This window comes from Dendrobium catenatum, unplaced genomic scaffold (genome assembly GCF_001605985.2).
Source record: "Dendrobium catenatum unplaced genomic scaffold, ASM160598v2 fragScaff_scaffold_1063, whole genome shotgun sequence".
Taxonomy (NCBI): domain Eukaryota; kingdom Viridiplantae; phylum Streptophyta; class Magnoliopsida; order Asparagales; family Orchidaceae; genus Dendrobium; species Dendrobium catenatum.
Window position 1 is genome coordinate 1,174,005 of NW_021319525.1, and position 18,409 is coordinate 1,192,413.

The window sequence follows — 18,409 nt, forward strand, 5'->3', positions numbered from 1 at the left end:
CCAGCCGTCGGCCCAGTCAGCTGCCTTCCCCGCCCTCTTTAGCCCGGCCCTCCCTTCCCTGGAAAATCCCGCCACCCCTTCCCCTTTGAAATTTGAAATTCATGCTTTGATTTCATCATTACTTCTTTCCTAAAATAATGTCTTACATTTAGGAATAGAGTTAAATGAAATCCCTTCAGTTTTGAATTCAAATTTCAAACCTCCCTAATTGATTAAATATGAAATTTGAAATTAGGTTTTAATTAATTTCATGGGCCCCACTAAATAATCAAATTCCCTCTCCTTTTCTCTTGCTTGGCCGACCACCCCCCCCTCACCTATTCTCTCTCTACTTGCCACCTAAGCACCCACTAATTCCCCTCTTAATTCCCCCCTAATAACTGCCTCTCTCTTTAATGTAAAATAGGGAGGTTTTAATTGCAATTAACCTCTCCCTCCAACCCAAGAAAATCTGAAATTCAAATTCGGATTTTCTCTTGGTCTTCCCTATCTCACGGCCCAACTCTTCTTCCCGCCCATCCTCAATGTTGAATGGCGGATCCGGAGCTCGAGTGGGGACTAGTATTCAACGCCGACGGGAGCATTAATATCCTACGATCTCCGTGCTTTGACGTAGGATTTGAAGACGACGCTACAGTTGAAGAATACTTGGAGCGAGTCGTCCCGATTCTTGTGAGCATCATCGACCGACAGTTTCAAGATTACATTTGGACAATCATTGGACGCCATCCACCACCACTCCCACCGGCGGCCACCTTTCCGGTAACGAAGTCCTTCGTCTCCTTTTCCGTAGTGGTGCTCTCCATCTTCGTGTGGTTCTTTCTTCTCCGCTAAAGCCCAAAGAGTGAACGAGTGAGAGGGTGCTCAAGGTGAACTTCTTCATTATTAATTGTGGGATTGTGTTGTGAGCATTTAAGTAAATCTTTTTTATCTTGAAATATTATGAATTGTTTGGTGAACTCAAAGCAAATCTTCGCCTAAGCAAGTTGATTACTTAGAATAAGTTTAATCCTCTATTTTGTTGGTAATAAATTTGTATTGGCAAGTTTTAATTAATTCTTGTTTTAATTTCCGCACGCAATTCCTTCGTTGATTCACATCAATAACACTCTATGGATTTACTTACAGAAATGTTTAAAAGTAGAAAGAAATTTTACCTAAATTGTAATATCATCACCCACATGACCTGTTTTACCGAGCCGGGTGGACTTCAGCGGTATTCATTATGTGTATTAGTAAATGGACATTGAACTTTGATTTAATTGATGAAAGTCCAATTGCACCTATATGGTTTTCATTTCCACAACTGAGGATTCATCTCTTTTATTAGAAGATTTTCTTTTTGCTAGCCTTTTTGTTTGGTAAACACTCAAGTGACCCTTCTGCGAGCCTATTGACAAGCCAGTTTGGCAATTGGGCCTAGTTTTAAAATATTGCTGTTAACCCTTTTGAGATGTAAAATCTTACAAAATTATTACCTGAAGGTCTATGTCGAATATAAAAAATCAATTTGTGTCACAGGTTGTTATAACAATATACCTCAGGGTTTCAGGCGTGTTATCTTCAGAAACTAATATTGCATATTAATTTTCAATGTCACGTTCTGAGATTATTTATAACTAATTAAAGTAAATGCAGCAAAAGAAAAAAAGAAAAAAAGAAGAAGAAAAAAAGGGTTTAAAAGTTAATTAGATAGAAGTGTGTTTTAGTTGTTCTTCGTCTGAGACACTATTATATGCAATTTCCATAGATCACCATTGTTTATAATACTTTGACTGAAGCTTCCTTTGCTAGCATGCAAAATTGTTTCTTACTCTGATGCTTATAATGTTATATTCTAGCATGGAATGATCTTTCCCCAAGTGAATCTTTTCACACTTGTGTCCAAAGCCACACGAAATAATGTTGGCTGTGGTTCAATTCTATTTGTTTGTGCTGGCCTAAATATTGTTTGTATTATTGTTATAATATATACGAAGTATAGCCTCCTAGATATGGAGGTATTGGCTTATTGCTTTGAACTTTCAGCAGCGTGTTACTATCTCCTGGATCAAAGAAGTCAGAAACTTCAGCTGATCAGCGAGATAATGTTGTCCTAACGCCAAAGAATGTGCAGGTATCATTTGCATTTGATTTTTGTAATGCTCAATTTGTATGAAGGGAATATGGGGAAAATATAGGTGAAACAATTTCTTGCTTGATGATGAACAAATGAATTCTCTTTTGATTATTATCACCTTTTTTCTTCCAATTTATACTCCCTTTTTGTTCCATTGAAATATTGTAAAGATTCTATTTTGATTTGTATTGAATTAGCCTAAACCTGCGAACTCCAGAAACCACATAATGAACGTTTTATTCTGTCACTCAGGCATTAAGAACTCTTTTCAATGTTGCACATCGCTTGCACAATGTGCTGGGAGCATCCTGGGTTTTGGTATGCCTCATAAAATTGTTTGTTACCTATTTCAATAGAATATACAGCCAGTTATAAATGCAAATTTGTAGGTTTTAGAGACACTGGCTGCTCTTGATCGGGCCATCCACTCCCCACATGCTTCTACACAGGTATATCGAGAAGCCCTTTCTTTTGAAATTTGATTCAAATCAACTTAATTATATGACTTATTTAATATTTTTATACAAACAATTTTATGTTATTTTTATTTTTCTGTATTTTTTTTCTATTAAAATATTAATATTCTGTGAAAAACTCAAATATAATATATTTTTATGTGATATTTAATTTTATGTAATTTGAGTTGGCTTGAATTTGAGTTTTGAGTGGTGATAATATCAGTGAGCTGTGGTAATAATTTCAAGCCAATTTGAATTGATTTATAGCTATCATAGGATCAATTTATTATGAATTGATCCTGCTAGACTTAAAACTAACATTTAATTTCAACCGATCCTGCTTGAGTGTTGCCACTACCATTTGAGTAAACAATACTTATTTCTAGTGTAGCAAACATTTTTTATTTTTTTGTCAAAACATTAAAAAAAGAAAAATAAAAGTGATCCCAAATGACCCATAGATATCTCAGTGTTACTAAGGAAATTTTTTTTAGCAATCTGTATTTAATTTTTCTGATAGCTTAACTGAGATAGTTTGCTTGCAGCGTTGAATAGGTAATGGTTTTTAAGTTGTATTTTCTTTTGCAAGCCAGGATAGTTGCTATTACTTGTACTGAAATTAATTAACTCATTCTTAAACTAATATTAGTTATTATTTTTAATTGGTTATTGATTTGATTTTCATTTTAGCTTGCTGTGCAAGGCACACAACTAGTCTTTTCAATCTTCATATGGATATTCGTATTCACAATTATACATCAACATCAACATCAAGCCTTTATCCCACTACGTGGGATCGGCTACATGAATCATTTTTCTTCATTGTGTCCTATTAAAAAAATTCTAATTTAAATCTAATAAAGAAAGGTCATTCCTAATATTTTCTAACCAAGACTTTTTAGGTCTGTCTCTACTTTCTTAACATAAGTCAAATCTAATATCTCTACTCTTCTAACCGTCTCACCAAACCATCTAAGGCGACTCTCTCTAATCTTATCTTCTACTATAGCTACTCCAACCTTTTCACATATATGCTCATTTTGTATCCTATCTATAAGGGTAAAGTCACTCATCCACCTGAGCATCCTCATCTCTGCCACACTCAACTTAGTGTTATGCTTCTCTTTTAATGGCCTCTAGTCTTATCAACAAGAAGAATATCATCAGCAAAAAGCATACACCAGGGTACATTCTCTTGCAAATGTCTAGTGAGAACATCCATGACTAAAGCAAAAAGATATGGGCTTAAGGATGATCCTTGATGTAACCCAACCAAAATAGGGAAATACTTGGTCAAACCACCTTGTGTTTGTACACAAGTAATATCACCTGCATACATATCTTTAATGATTTGAAAATAAATGTTATTAACTCCTTTCTTTTCAAGAACTATCCATAGCACTTCTCTTGGAACTTTATCATATGCTTTTTCTAAATCAATAAATATCATATGTAGATCCTCCTTATTTTCTCTATATTTCTCCCTCAAACCTCTTAATAAATGTATGTCTTCCATAGTCGACCTACCCGACATGCATCCAAATTGGTTTTGAGAAACATCAGTATCACGCCGCAACCTATTCTCCATAACTCGCTCCCATTGTTTTAAAGTATGATGCATTTACTTAATTCCTCTATAATTCGCACAATCTTGTGCATCATATTTATTCTTAAAAATAGGAATTAACACCTCATCCTCCACTCATCTGACATCTTTTTAGTCTTCAAAATAGTATTAAAAAGAGTAGTAATCCAAGAAATTTCTTCATCTCCTGAGCATTTCCACGCCTCTATTGGAATATCATCAGGTCCAACAGCTTTTCCACCCCTCATTTTCTTTAAAGCCTCTCTAACTTCAATTTTATTAATACACCGATAAAAATAGAAATCTTTATTTTCATTTAAGGTGTTAATGTCACTACAGTTAATCTTATTTTCACAATCTTCATTAGAAAGTTTAGCAAAATATCACATCCACCTTTGTTGAATATCATCTTCTAAGAAAAGTATTTTTTTATCTTCATCCTTAATACACTTCACTTGAACTAAATCCTTACTAATCCTATCTCTTTGTTTGACTAACTTATACATATATCTTTCTCCCTCCACTTTTCTCATCCAGGACTTCGGACCTGACAACGGCAGTTTTATATTCAAAATCATAAAAGTTTAAATTAAGTCTAAAGCTCTGAAAACTTTTATATTTATCTGTAGGAAGTTTCAGCTTCTGTTTCAAGGTTGACGAGAGAAACATCTGGGCAGTATAGTGACTTCAACATACTATCTTCTTTGAATTCTCAGGTAAGGTTGATTTTGTTTCTCTTCTTAATTCTTTTCTTGTTTGGATGGGTTAGTGTCATAATTCTTTTGTAGCTTTACACCTAAATTGATAATTTCTAACTTACTCTCCCTTCTGATTCGGAAGTTGTTTGAAAGTTCAGCACTGATGCATGTCTCGGCAGTGAAGTCACTTTTATCTGCCCTACGTCAATTGTCAAGTCAGTGCATTTCTGGATATCCAAGTGGTATGGGGCAAACTGTAAACCAGCAAATTGGAAGTGTCGCATTTTGTGTGGAGAGTATTACATCAGTTCTATTAAATAATCTTCATAGTAAGTTTTGCCATCTCTAACCATCCAAAGCTTTAAGCTTTTAACTCATTTATCGGAATGGTGACAGCTAACATATATATATATATATATATATATATATATAGATGAAAGTTAAGCAATTTTGAAGAACATTTGCATCTGTATCAGTTTTAGATACTTATGCCTTTTTAGTGTTTCGCATGTTCTTTTACTGAAAGACCCTAAGGTTCAAGTCTTTAGGAATTTATAGATTAAGATTTGTTTAGTAAGAATTGTTTTAAGCCGATGAACTTTCTATTATAACTTTTCTTTCATTTTGAACATGAAACCTCCTTTCCTGTTTTTTTTTTTTTTTTTTAAACTGAAATATCCTTTCCTGTTTGTGATCCAAGTGAAATCGAACTATTTCGGTCCTTATCATGATTTTAATGTGTTGGCTTGCCCTTTTTGCCAGTACCACACTCAAATAGTGCTAATGAAGACTAGCCAACTCAAGATGTAATAAAAAATCTCAGCTTTTTGTTTTTGTATTATTATCCTGCATTACAACTAATGGCGTAACAATGCATGGTGGTACATGGAAATGCCTTTCCCTTGTTTGCGCTGGCATTAACATAGATTTAAATGATCTTGTGGATAATAGTTGCTTTAAGGATACCATTCTAGTTTTACCCAAAGATTCACCGTAAGGTGAATGTTTGTGCCCTCTAAACACATACAAACCATAGCTGGAGTATATAACTGGCTTTTAGGTTTTCTGGAGTGGTGATTTTCTTCTTCTAATCTGATGAATATTAGCTAATCACGCAAGCATCTCTTTAATAAAGGTGCAATTGGTACCTTTTCTTATATATGCGAAAAATTTTCAGGTAGCATCTTTTGAGGACTGAAACATACAGTAGTTGATACTGCTATTCTAGTAAAGAGAAAACAAAAATGCATCAATGTATTTTCTTAATTGGAGACTACAATGTGAAAATCGGATTACCACCTTAATTAAAAACCAGAGTATTTGATGAGGACATCGAAGATCAACGGCTACGATCATGTCTAGTTATTTTGATGTATTTGATTTGTTATTTGTACTTTTCCCTTTCTACCCTCACTTGAGGGCTTTGTCTTATGTTTGCCCTAGGGGCAATTGTGTCTTTTATTTTCCTTCATGTATTTGGCTATTTAAGCCTTTTCCTCCCTCATGGAAAGGGATGATGATTATTGAAAATGAAATTCTTCTCTTTGTGTTCTCTTTGTGAGTTCATATTTTCTTGATCTCTTGGTGAGTTCAACTCTCCTAGATCTCTGTGTGAGTTCTATGGAAAGCCCAAGGTGAGGGCAAAAGCAATACCCGCCAGTCGTTGGAAGCGTCCTCGACTCGTGGTTTATTTTATCTTATCGTTTTCTTCTCCAACTCTTGTTTTCCTCCTCCCCACGCCAAGCCCTACCCGAGATCCAATCATCCACCGTTTTATCCACTAGCTTCCTCCACTACAATCCAAGCTCCATCAAGAAACCCCCAAACCCGACGGCAAGCAATCAACCCATCCATCCCCTACATCATGCCTCCGCCTCCACCAAGCTCCCTTCTTTTTGTTGTTATGATGATCCCAATCATCATTCTACTTTCCAAATTTAGTTGGGCTTAAGAGGGAAAATTGGATTCAATTTGAAATTCAAATTTTGAATTTCAAAACTTTCCAATTTTGGAAATTCCTAATTAGGAAAGTTCTTAAATCCGCATTATGACGAAATTCAAATTCAAATGGACTTCATCATAAGCTTCCCTAACTCCCATGTGCTGATTTGGAAACCCCTCAATGGCTCCCACACTCTTCCCCTTTCTCCACATGCCGCCGGCCTCACCTTGGTTGGAGCCCCATTCAATTCCCAATTAATGCATTGATTACAACTTAATTTGAAATCAAATTTCAAATTGATTTCCCCCCAAAACCTCTCAATTTATGAATTTAATTTCAGGATTAGTAATAAATCCCTCCTCCCACTCTCTTTGGCCGGCCACCTTAACCCCCTCCCCCCCTATTAATTAGATCCCATAAATCTAGGATCTAATTAATCCAATTCCCCCTCTTTCTCCCTCCTAATTCCCAACTCAAAATTCTGAATCATTTTTTCACGTTTTCCCTCCTTGGTATCCTACCTAGTGAATCCCAAAATCTGGCCCAAAGTTGTGCCATCCCTCCCTACTCTAGCCGATCATTCCATCCCCCTTCTTCCTCCACTGGTAACTCTTCCAAACCCTTCCCGTGACTGCTGAAAAGAGAGCCCCTGCTGGAGTTGTGTTGCTGTCCAGAGAATCCTAAAAGCTGTTACAGATTTTCTTGCATTTCCACCTGCTGTCAACTGTTTGGGAAAGTTCCAGATTGCTGTCCCCTGTCCAAAAGTGCCTAAATCAGTAACAAAGCTATCCCGGGAGACCACGTGGCTGCTGTCCTGAATATTTCCAACGAGACAAACTACTGTCCTGCTCGCCAGGAACCCCTGTTTGCTGTCCGGAAAAGTCACAGCTGCTGCTTCAAGATTCCAGCAGTTTTCTAGTGCTGATTCGCCATCCGGAAGGCTCTCATTGGTTGCCCAGAAGATCCCACACTGCTGTCCACACGCAAGACTTCTTCAAATTCAGCCACCGGACTCCGGATCTTTTCCCTCGCCCCTCAAATTAATCTAAGAATTTTGATGACGGTGAACTCTTCCCCAAGTTCCCTATTTTCCTAGTTTATGTTCAATTGAGGTTATATTTTGACTCACAAAGATCATGTGAAGCTCTTCACCACTACGCTTAGAGAACAATAGAGTTGAGTGAGGGACTCATGCATAGTGCCTAATCTCGTTGTTAATTTAGGGATTTTCATTGAACCATTCATGTATACAATGTTAGATTAACTTGATTGTTTTCTGATCTTAACTTTTATACAAATGATTCAGCCTAAGCTCGTTTTACCACTCTTAATGTTTTATCTCGTCGTTCAAATCATTATAAAGATATAATTATTTGTTCTCTCTAAAATTAAGCGTGCAAATTCATCAAGTATTTCATCTTTGCATGTTCGTTTTACATCAGTATCATACCCATTGGAAGGTGCCGTGGATCCAAATAATATAGACTGAGACTAGATGTGTGCATGTAGTTGGTTTAGATGATCTGTTTTATGAATTAGATAAATCAATTAACTTGGGTTGTAAAATTTAGAAATTCAGACCGATCAAACTATCAAGTTAAATTAAACTGAACTGAACTTTAGCTTGGTCAGTTTAGTTCGAATTAGATGAACCAAAATGTAATTAATTTTAATAATGAACCTAATTATTATTAATTAAATAACATACAGTAAGAAGAATATTTTTGGCACGTGAAATAAATATTATCCACATTTTTCTTATATTGCTTATTTTTTATGTATAATCGATTTTAAAAAAGTGAAAACCTAACCAATAACAAAAAAAGTATTTAAAAGCACGGCAAATTGCCAAATCAATACTTTAACAACTGAACCAAACCAACCAAATAAAACATGTACGGTTTGAGTTTTTGATTTTATTTAAACAATACACACCCCTAACTAAGACAGTGATGCCATATCTGCACAAAAATGAGAGGAAACTAAGGAAGCACATACATCAACATGAAAAATGGGCAGAAGACTAAATATAACTGTAAAAATATGGTATGATACACCGTTGACACAATATTCTCATTTATATATTATTTATATAAAGTGTGTAATTATAGAAGCCAAGATTAGTATTTGATATTAAAACACCATGCAGTGAAATGTAATATCATATATTTTACCTAATAAAGTTTAACGATTAGACGAGAAAAATTAACATATTTAATGACTATTAAAATTTTAAATTTTATCAGAGGCATTCATTCTCATTTATCATAACACACCAAAATTAGCATTTATTAATCATTGTAACATATTTTGCCAATATTAACATAAGTTACAAAATATCAAAACTCCTTAAAAAAGTAAAATGTCCTCTTCAAAATAATCAATCAAAATCCTAAATCCTATTATTACAAATAAATAGCATTTGAATTTTTTATGAAACTCAAATATTTGAATAAATTCTTAAAGATAAATGAATTTCTACTCTAATAAGAAAAGAGCAAAAAAATCATGTAAAAAATATAAGTTTAAAGTTAGGATTAGAGGATGAAAGTTAAAGGCTTACATCCATTAGCATTTAGGCCTACTACCTAAATATATGTGAGATAAGAAGAGCTTGCTGATTGGGCTTCAACTAGGAATCGAGAGTAAGAGGTGAATATTGCCAGGGTTGTGGGTTCAACTAACTTGAAACTTGAGATACATGAAAGTTGTTGTGGTTGTTTGGGGAGCTAATGAACAAACATAACATGTTCGATAAGGAATTATGATGGTAGAAAGCATGCAAGAGGAACAGTGATGCGGACATCAATACGAAGATTTGGCGCATCTATCACAGGCGGCGTCGTAAATCGACTAACATTATTTAAATTTTCATTTATGTATTATTTTCTGAATTTTAGCTCCTTGTTTTGATGTATTTTTCCTGTTTTACCCCTAGGTTAATTTTATTTGAGTGTTGTAGCCCAAGGGGCCAATTTTTGTATTTTTTTTTATCTTTCTCATGTTGTGCCTATAATATGGCTTTAGCTATTGTAACATAGGGGGTTTAATTTGATATGAAAAATTTTGTGTTTTCCACTTTGTGTTCTTCTGGAGAGAGAAGAGAGTGAAGATTCTTATGGAAGGAATCGAAGTGTCCCCAGCCGCAGGATGGGTCCGGGCTCGTGATTTGAAAGTCCCTGGAGAAGGGCAACGATCACCCGTCATCTTCCGAAGTGTCCGAGGCTCAACGGTTCTTATTTCTAGCTTTCGTTTATCTTTGTTTTATTTTCTCCTTCTTATCTTCTCCCCGTCGTCGTTTTCTTATTTTTCCTCTTCCCTTCTAACCCCTCGGCCAAATCCTCCATAACCAAAAGCTCCCAAAAATTTCCCCAATATGCCGCCGGCCACCTTCTCCCTATCCCACCCTCATTGCCGCGGCCACCTTGCCTCCACTAGCTTCCTCCACCGCCGCCACCTTTAGGAAATTAATTTTCATCCTTTGAAATTCAAATTTTGAATTTCAAATGATTTCATAAATTAGAAACTAACTTTGGAAAAGTATGTGAATCTCAATTCATAATGTAATTCAAACTTAATTTGGCGTGATTTAATTTTGGACGGTTTTTCAAATTTCAAATTCCACTAATTTGAAATTGGAATTTCTTTCCTACCTTTTATCATATCATGTTTTTGCGAAAGTCTAAATCAATTTTATTTGAATTTCAAATCCAAATAGTCTTAATTATTATTTTTTTTTCTAAACGTCCATCCCCAATTGAATAATCTCAATTAAATGCCATAAAACCCTCTTTCCCTTGGATACAGCGGCCCCCATCCCTTGGCTTACATTTACTTAATTACTTCCTAATTCCCATCCCTGTTTAAGGAAATTAAAGTAATCCCATCTAATTTCTCTTGCCAGCCGAAATTTCAATGCTTAGCATTTACTTCCCAAACCTGAGAGGAGAATAGGGAATATTTCATGTGAGAATTTGTTGAACGATTTTCTCAGCCTTGAGTCGACTTTCCAATTTCTGTAGAGAAGAACTAGGATTTAATTCTCTAATTTCTTTCTCTTCCTCCGTAACAGCTTTAGAAATTTTTTTTCTTCAGTTTTCAGCCACCTCTCTAGGCCACACTTGACTAAGTTTTATTGCTTAATTAATTTCCCAAAAAAGCCCATTTCAAATTGGAATTAATTGGAGCACCTCCATACCTGTTCACCCTCCCTTCCGCCTATATGCATGGAACGTTTGAAATCTATCCATAAATGTTGCAAGTTACTTTGGGAAACATTCCCAATCCTCCCTCTGCTGGCCGAAACTCCTCCCATGCCCCTTTTCCTGGGTTTTCTCTCCTCAAACTTCTCTCTCATTTCTCCGGTCAACACCTTGCGGACTGAAGTCGGACTTTTCTTCCCAATATCCCCTTGGCTCCTAAAGCCTTAGTTACTTGGAATTGCTCTTCAGATTTTGGCTGCTGAAGCCTGAGCCCGCTGCTGGTTTGTTGAAGTCCCTTCTCAGATTTTGGGAGGAAAAATCTGAACTGTTTCAGTTCCTGAAAGGAACTGTTCAGATTTTGCGCATGCCTATCTTGTTTCTAGATCAGTTTTGGTATGACGAGCCAATGGACTCGGATCGACTGGAAAGGCACTCTAGACTTGCGAATGGTAGGCCAAGTGTGCCGCCATTAGTCAAATCTCAAAGGGGACTTCAAGCGCGGACTTAGCCGACCTCCCAGTCAACAATCAAACGGTCGATACCTAGAAGCGAGGTAGTTAGGACGGACCCATCGCTCTAAATTCACGCTCTTGCAAGATTCCCCTGATCAAAGAATAGAAAAAGGGCACTAAGAGACAGAGAGATTAAGGGATAGAATGGACAATGGATGGAGGCTAATGAAAGTTTTCAAAAATCTCCAATCACTGTGCCAAATTCAAAGAGGAACCTAAGGTGATCAAGGAAGAACATGAAGAGAGATGGATTGATTGACAAGGAGGCTAATGAAGAGGAAGTACTCGCTATTGATTAGTCATAGGAGCTATTGCAGCTGGTAATTGTTGTTGTCCTGTAAGCCATCAGAATATTCGCGCCATCCACATCAGCTTTGTTTGTTAGATTATTACCGAAGTATGTAGATAAATTTTGTATTAAAGTTGTTGAGGCACTGTTCCTGAAATCTACTGCACTTTTGGAACATAAATGGGACGAAAAGTACTTTAATACAGTATGCAAAACTTTGCAACGCATTATTATGGCAGCAGACGAGAAGCATTTAACTCCTGTAGAGTTTTGGAACTTGGTGGAAAAATGTCCTGTATGTTGTGGATTTTCAAGCGTTGACATTTAACAGTTGCATAAAAATGATTTGTTGTTGCGGCAATATGGGTCCCAACAATGGCCAGCTTGCATCGGCACCTCCGATATATCAATTACAAACACAATTTTTGCTCCAAATTGGTGGATCGGTGGGCTTTAAAGACTCTCTCAGACGAACTATCAGATCAGTTGTGGATGCTCTACTCGACAAGACCGTCGAGTATTTCTCCACCTGGGGAGAATGAGCGGACATCAAATACGAAGATTTTGGCGCATCTATCACAGCGGCGTCGTAAATCGACGACAGATTATTAATTTTCATTTATGTATATATTTTCTGAATTTTAGCCTTCTTTTTTATGTATTTTCCTGTTTTTGCCCTAGGTTAATTTTATTTGAGTGTTGTAGCCCAAGGGGCAATTTTGTAATTTTTTTAATTTTCTCATGTTGGGCCTATTATATATGCCTTAGCTTGTTGTAATAGGGGGGTTAATTTGCATATGAAAAATTTTGTGTTTTTCCACTTTGTGTTTCTTTCTTGGGAGAGAACGAGTGAGAATTCCTATGGTGAAGAATCGAGAGGAATGTCACCAGCCCGCAGGATGGGTAGGGCTCCGTGATTTGAGTATCCCTTGGAAGAAGGGCAACGATCACCCGTCGTCTTCGGAAGAGGTCCGAGGCTCCGGTTCTTATTTCTAGCTTTCGTTTTATCTTGTTTTTATTTTCTTCCTTCTTATCTCTCACCTGTGTCGTTTTATTTTCTTCTCTTCCCCTCTTCAACCCCTCGGCCAACCTCCATACCAAGCTCCACTCAAAATTTCTCCATAGCCGCGCCCACCTTCCTCCTTATCCCATCAACTCTGGCCGCCGGCCACCTTCCCCATTAGCTCTCCACCGCCGGCACCTTTAGGAATTATTTTCATCCTTTGAAATTCATATTTGAATTTAAATGATTTCTAAATAGAAGCTATTTTAGATAGTATGAATCTCATTCATAATTAATTCAAACTTAATTGGGTGATTTAATTTTGGACGGTTTTTTTCAAAAATAATTTTTTTTTCAAATTCCAGCTAATTTGAAATTTGAATTCTTCCTACTTTTCATTCATTTGTTTGGAAAGTACTAAATTGATTTATGTTGAATTTCAAATCCAAATAGGTTCTTAATTATATCTATTTTTTCTAAACTCCATCCCCAATGAATAATCTCAATTAAATGCATTAGAAACCCTCTTTCCTCTTGGTATACAGCCGGCCCCATCCCTTGCTTACATTCTTAATTACTTCCTAATTCCCATCCCTGTTTAAGGAAATAAAGTAAATCCCATCTAATTTCTCTTGCCAGCCGAAATTTTCAATGCTTAAGCCATTACTTTTCCCAAACCTGAGAGGAGAATAGGGAAATATTTCATTTGAGAATTTTGTTGACCGAATTTTCTCAGCCTTGAGTCACTTTCAATTTATGTGAGAAGAACTAGGATTATTCTCTAATTCTTCTCTTCCTTCCCGTAAACAGCTCTTAGAAATTTTTTTTCTTCAGTTTCAGCCACTCTCTTAGCCAACCTTGACTAAGTTTAGTGCTATAATTAATTCTCCAATAAATCCCATTCAAATTGAATAATGTGAAAAGGGGGCCACCTCCATACCGTCACCCTCCCTTCCCCTTATATGCTGGACGTTTGGAAAATCTATTCATAAATGTAGCAATTCACTTTTGGAAACATTCTCCATCTACCCTGCTGCTGGCCCAACTCCCCCTGGCCCCTTTTCCTGGGTTGTCTCTCCTAACTCTCTCTCTTTCTCACTCAACACCTTGCTGGACTGAAGCCGCTTTCTTCTCCAATTCCTTGGCTCCTAGAGCCTAGTACTTGGGATTGCTTCTCAGATTTTGGCTGCTTGAGCTGAGCCCGCTGCTGGTTTGCTGAAGTCCCTCTCATTTTTCACCTGCTTTCAGGTTTCCTGAAAGAACTGTTCAGCATTTTGCCATCCTATCCGTTTCCTACATCAAACGTTAACTAGAGAAGATATTGTTTGCATTCAATATTTTTAGTTTTATTTCTTTGTTTTAATTTATTTTGAACAATATTAGTTGTGTTTTATGTTTTTTTTAAGCTATCATATGATTGTTCGGGCTTCCCATGATCTATGGTAGGAATGTGCTAGGCATGGGGCAAGCTTGGGTTTTCTTGCATCTTGGTTCCATTTGTGTTCCTGGGCTGCTTGTTGATTTCGCTTTGTGGGTCGATGTTCTCTGGTGCGCCTGTGTTGGTGTTGAGCTTAAATGCCTGGATTCTACTGGACTGTTAGACTATAAATGTTTGAGATGAACGTTAGCCAATGATTGAAGATTAAAATGCACTTCCTAGCTATTAAATCAAAAAGGTATCTTTTATTCAAGCTCATTATTGAGATTTATTGGAGTGGACTGTGTGCTCTTCCCCCCTTTTGCCTTCTCAGTTTTCCCTTGCTGGTTGGTTTCCCGTGCTCTGCCTCTTTGTCTCCCCCCTGTGTGGCTATTTTGGTCCCTTGCTGGCTGGTTTCCCGTGGCCTGTTGCTTTGTCTCCTGTTGCTGATTTTTGGTCCCTTTGCTGGCTGGATTTCCGTGGCTGTTTGGGGGGGGGGGGAATTCATTGGAGATTTTCTCTATTTTCTGTGTTAATTCCTGCTGGCTGTTTGGCCTTCTATTTGGTGCTTTTGCTTTCATCTCCCCAATTCATTGGATTTGGTTTGGAGTGTTATGGCTATTTGTGCTACCTTCCTTTGCCTATTAAAAATGAAGGTTGTTTTGGCATAGAAAAGGTTTGTTGAAATTGTGAGCAAGTCTCTATAAAACTAAGGGTTTGATTCTCTTGGAAAGCTTGAGAGCTTTTCCACCCCCTTTCCTCCTCTCATATTTCGTTTGGCTTCTAACCTTTTGCTTCTCTACGCCAAGTTCCAATGGACCTGGTATCCTTCTTCTTGAAGCTTTGGAACGTGCTCTGTTGGCTGAAATTTGGAGACATTTGCTGGAGAATTTGGTTGGACGTTGGACTCTTTTGCAGTGGTGGACCCTTGGTTTGCAAGCCTAAGCACATTGTTATATTATATCCTACTTCTCTGTCTGCATGTCGAGGAGACTGAGCTATGAGGACTGCGTTTGTTATGTGTGTTAGCGTTTGTATGTCTGTTTGATTTTGTTCTTTATTTGGCTTTTTTCGAGTTGTTTGGTTGTTTGGCAAGTTACCATTTGAATCGAGTTGGTTTAAGTCTTGTCCTGGTGTTCTCCATATTTGTCTTCTTACTTGAACGATGAGTTTGCTTGCGAATCAATATTGAGTAACTTTGTAGGGACCAGACGGAATGAGTCAACTAGAAAGAAATTTGGTAAGCTTAAGCTAGTATATAAGTGGTTGTAAGTAGGGGTTTGGTTGTCGACTGATGACAAAGAAAGGGGAATGTTGGTAAGACATGTTTTGAGATTGTTGTCAGGAGGGCAAATCTCATTAGAGGAGAAACTTAATTGAACCATTCCATTTAATTAAAGAAACCCTTAATGCATCCTCCTTGTGTTTGGCACCTCATGTCCACATTTGATTGATTGTGTTAGACTGGTTTTGAAACCCTAATTTATGCTAATCTCTTTACACAATTTAACTGGTATAGAAGATATCAGGTGCTAAGTTGCTTTGATTGTTTTTGTTGCTTGTTGTGCCTTCTTAAAATTCACCTCTGTCTGTCTGTGCTTTCTTAGAGGATGTTTTAGCAGTAATATTCCGGGTCAAATTTTTCAAAAGGCAATTGACGTTAAAGTAAAGACACTATCCAGAGATTTTGTTCTCATCTTTTGCGAAAGATTACTGATCTTATTTTAGGTTCTTATAAGCGCAATCCCCTATATTTAACTACATCATGAGTGTAGAGAAATATTGATTAAGATTAATCATTTAAATAGACACTGAATACCAAATCATATTGTTGTTGCTGATATGAATTTAAGTATACTTTTATGAGGCATAGCCGAATTTAGGTATAGGCATTTGATAATTCACCCACATTGTGCTTAAAATAGATGACGAGAGAAATGATGAAAACCCCGATCAAGATTCTTATGGGGTTTTGTAGTCCCGGGTCATCGTGCTCCCTAGTCTATTTAGTTAGAGGAGATAGTTGACAAGTTTTGACAGAATGTTCCTTATCAAAAATCATGTGTTGCATTGTCCAAGTGATGTGAAACATAATAGGAATTGCAGGGAATTTAATAAAAATTTGTTAAGCGAGCCAATTTTGAAATTAATATTTCACAAGATTAGATTCTAAGATTTTAAGTGGTTGTTTTGCTTTGGCATGCAGTTACAAACTAGATTAAAAAAGCAATTCAAAATAATAACAAAATTATAATAAAGTTAGATGCACAAGTAATAGAAATCCACCATTTAACAAATAGAAATTTCACATTGAGTTCCCCTCACTTTCACTCTTGAGGTTGTTTAACGGAAGAATAATTTCAACAAACCTAAAGATGCCACCAAAAGACACAAGATGCCTAAAGTATAGCCCAATGAAAACCTTGCCAGAGGGGAAGGATCTGTGGATGTTGAGTAACTTGCCATTGTCCGGAGATTTGGTGCTCGTCGATGGCGATTGTCAAAGTGAAGAGAATCCGGTCAATGTAGTCGTTGACGGTGTGGTCGTTCTCCAAGTTGAGGTTGAAGAAGGGAGACTGGAGAATATCTACTCGTCCTTAAAGATCATACATGAATCCATCTATACCTTTTATTTTTTTTGTTATTGTTAGCTTGTGTTCTATGTACTTGTCTCATTTCTATCTCCATCTAAGAAATCAACATCTTGATATTTTTATTGCAAATTAGATGGTGCGGCCTCATTATCATTATCTACAAATCATTCATCATTTGATAACATATCATCAAATAGTAGGGATCTTTTTCATTCTTCAAACTTTTATTTTTTTCCAAATTTCTATCCTTCAACCTTTTGTTGTATACACATCAAGGAGCTCATCCATAAGTTCATTAGATGATTTCTCTTTTTTGTGTGAACTTGATTGTAAGTGCTCCAACTATACTCACATCTAGATGATGAGCATGTAGGTTTCAATACCTTGATAGCAAAAATGATGTGGCTATGGAGTGCGATTACTAGGATCCACCATTCAACTAAAGTCGAAAGAAAAAAAAAGTATAATTAGACTTATACATTTAGAATTTGGAGTTTCTTTCCTTATTTTAAGAAAGTCATTATTTATTAAATATTAATTAAATAATATTTGTGTATTGCATATTTGGCTAATTGTAGTAGAGAGAAATTTTTCATATTTCTAAATGGTACAACTTGCATACTAGTATTTTCCTGTCGGTGGAGTGATGCGGACATCGGCCAGAAGATCTGGCGCATCTATCACAGGAGGCGTCGTAAATCGACGGCTCTAATTTAAGTTGTCATTTATGAATTATTTTCTGCATTTTAGTTTCTATTTTATGTTATTTCCTGTATTACCCCTAGGTTAATTTATTTGAGTGTTGTAGCCCAAGGGGCAATTTTGTAATTTTTTATTTTCTCATGTTGTGGCCTATATATATGGCCTTTAGCTATTGTAATAGGATGGTGAATGAGAGTGAGATTCTTATGAGAGGAATCGAAGTTATCACCAGCCGTAGGATGGGTCCGGGTTCGTGAGTTGAAGTCCCTTGGAGAAGGGCAACGCATCACCCGCCAGCCTTCGGATGATTCCAAGGCTCGCGGTTTTATTTTCTCTTTTTCGTTTTCATCTTCGATCTTCTTTCTTTCGTTTTTATCTTTTTTTTTTAATTGTTTTTTCATCGTCTTCATCCTCTACCCTTGCCGCCGGATCTCACCCCATCCGACCCCCATCCGCCCACTCTAAGCTCCCGGCCACCTTCCCCATCCACCCGTGAATCTCCCCTTCCCCTTTACCCTCCCCCTTTCCTAATTTGAGTCGGCAAAATCGAGAGGGAAAATCTATGACAATTTGGATTTCAAATTTCAAATTTGAAATCTTTCCTAATTGGTGTTACTCCCATCAATTCCCCAATTAAGGCATTAATGACCTCGTTAATTTGAAATTCAAAATTTTAATTAACTTCCCCCCATTTTTCATCAAATCCGAAATTAAAATTTCTGGATTTGAAATTAATCTCTCTCTCCTCTCTCCAAATTTCCTAGACACTGCCGGCACCCCGCGTGGTGGGCTCCAGACTTCTACTCCCCCATTCATGGCTTAATTTCTGTTTGTTTGAATTTTAAAAATTCAAACTAATTTTTTTATTTTTTTTTTTTTTTTTTTTTC

At 36.7% G+C, this 18,409-nt stretch overlaps 1 protein-coding gene across 6 annotated transcripts in view; it reads left to right on the forward strand.

Moving 5' to 3' along the window:
* LOC110112452 (protein MON2 homolog) overlaps nucleotides 1–18,409 on the forward strand; it is a gene marked incomplete at its 5' end in the record, with an annotated part of 74,652 nt that overhangs the window by 29,843 nt on the left and 26,400 nt on the right. For 5 of the 6 annotated variants that reach the window (XM_028698327.1, XM_028698322.1, XM_028698323.1 and 2 more), the window contains 5 exon segments: nucleotides 2,029–2,116; nucleotides 2,372–2,437; nucleotides 2,509–2,568; nucleotides 4,792–4,878; nucleotides 5,003–5,189. In XM_028698327.1, coding sequence (XP_028554160.1) covers nucleotides 2,029–2,116; nucleotides 2,372–2,437; nucleotides 2,509–2,568; nucleotides 4,792–4,878; nucleotides 5,003–5,189 — 488 coding nt within the window. 6 annotated transcript variants of the gene reach the window in all.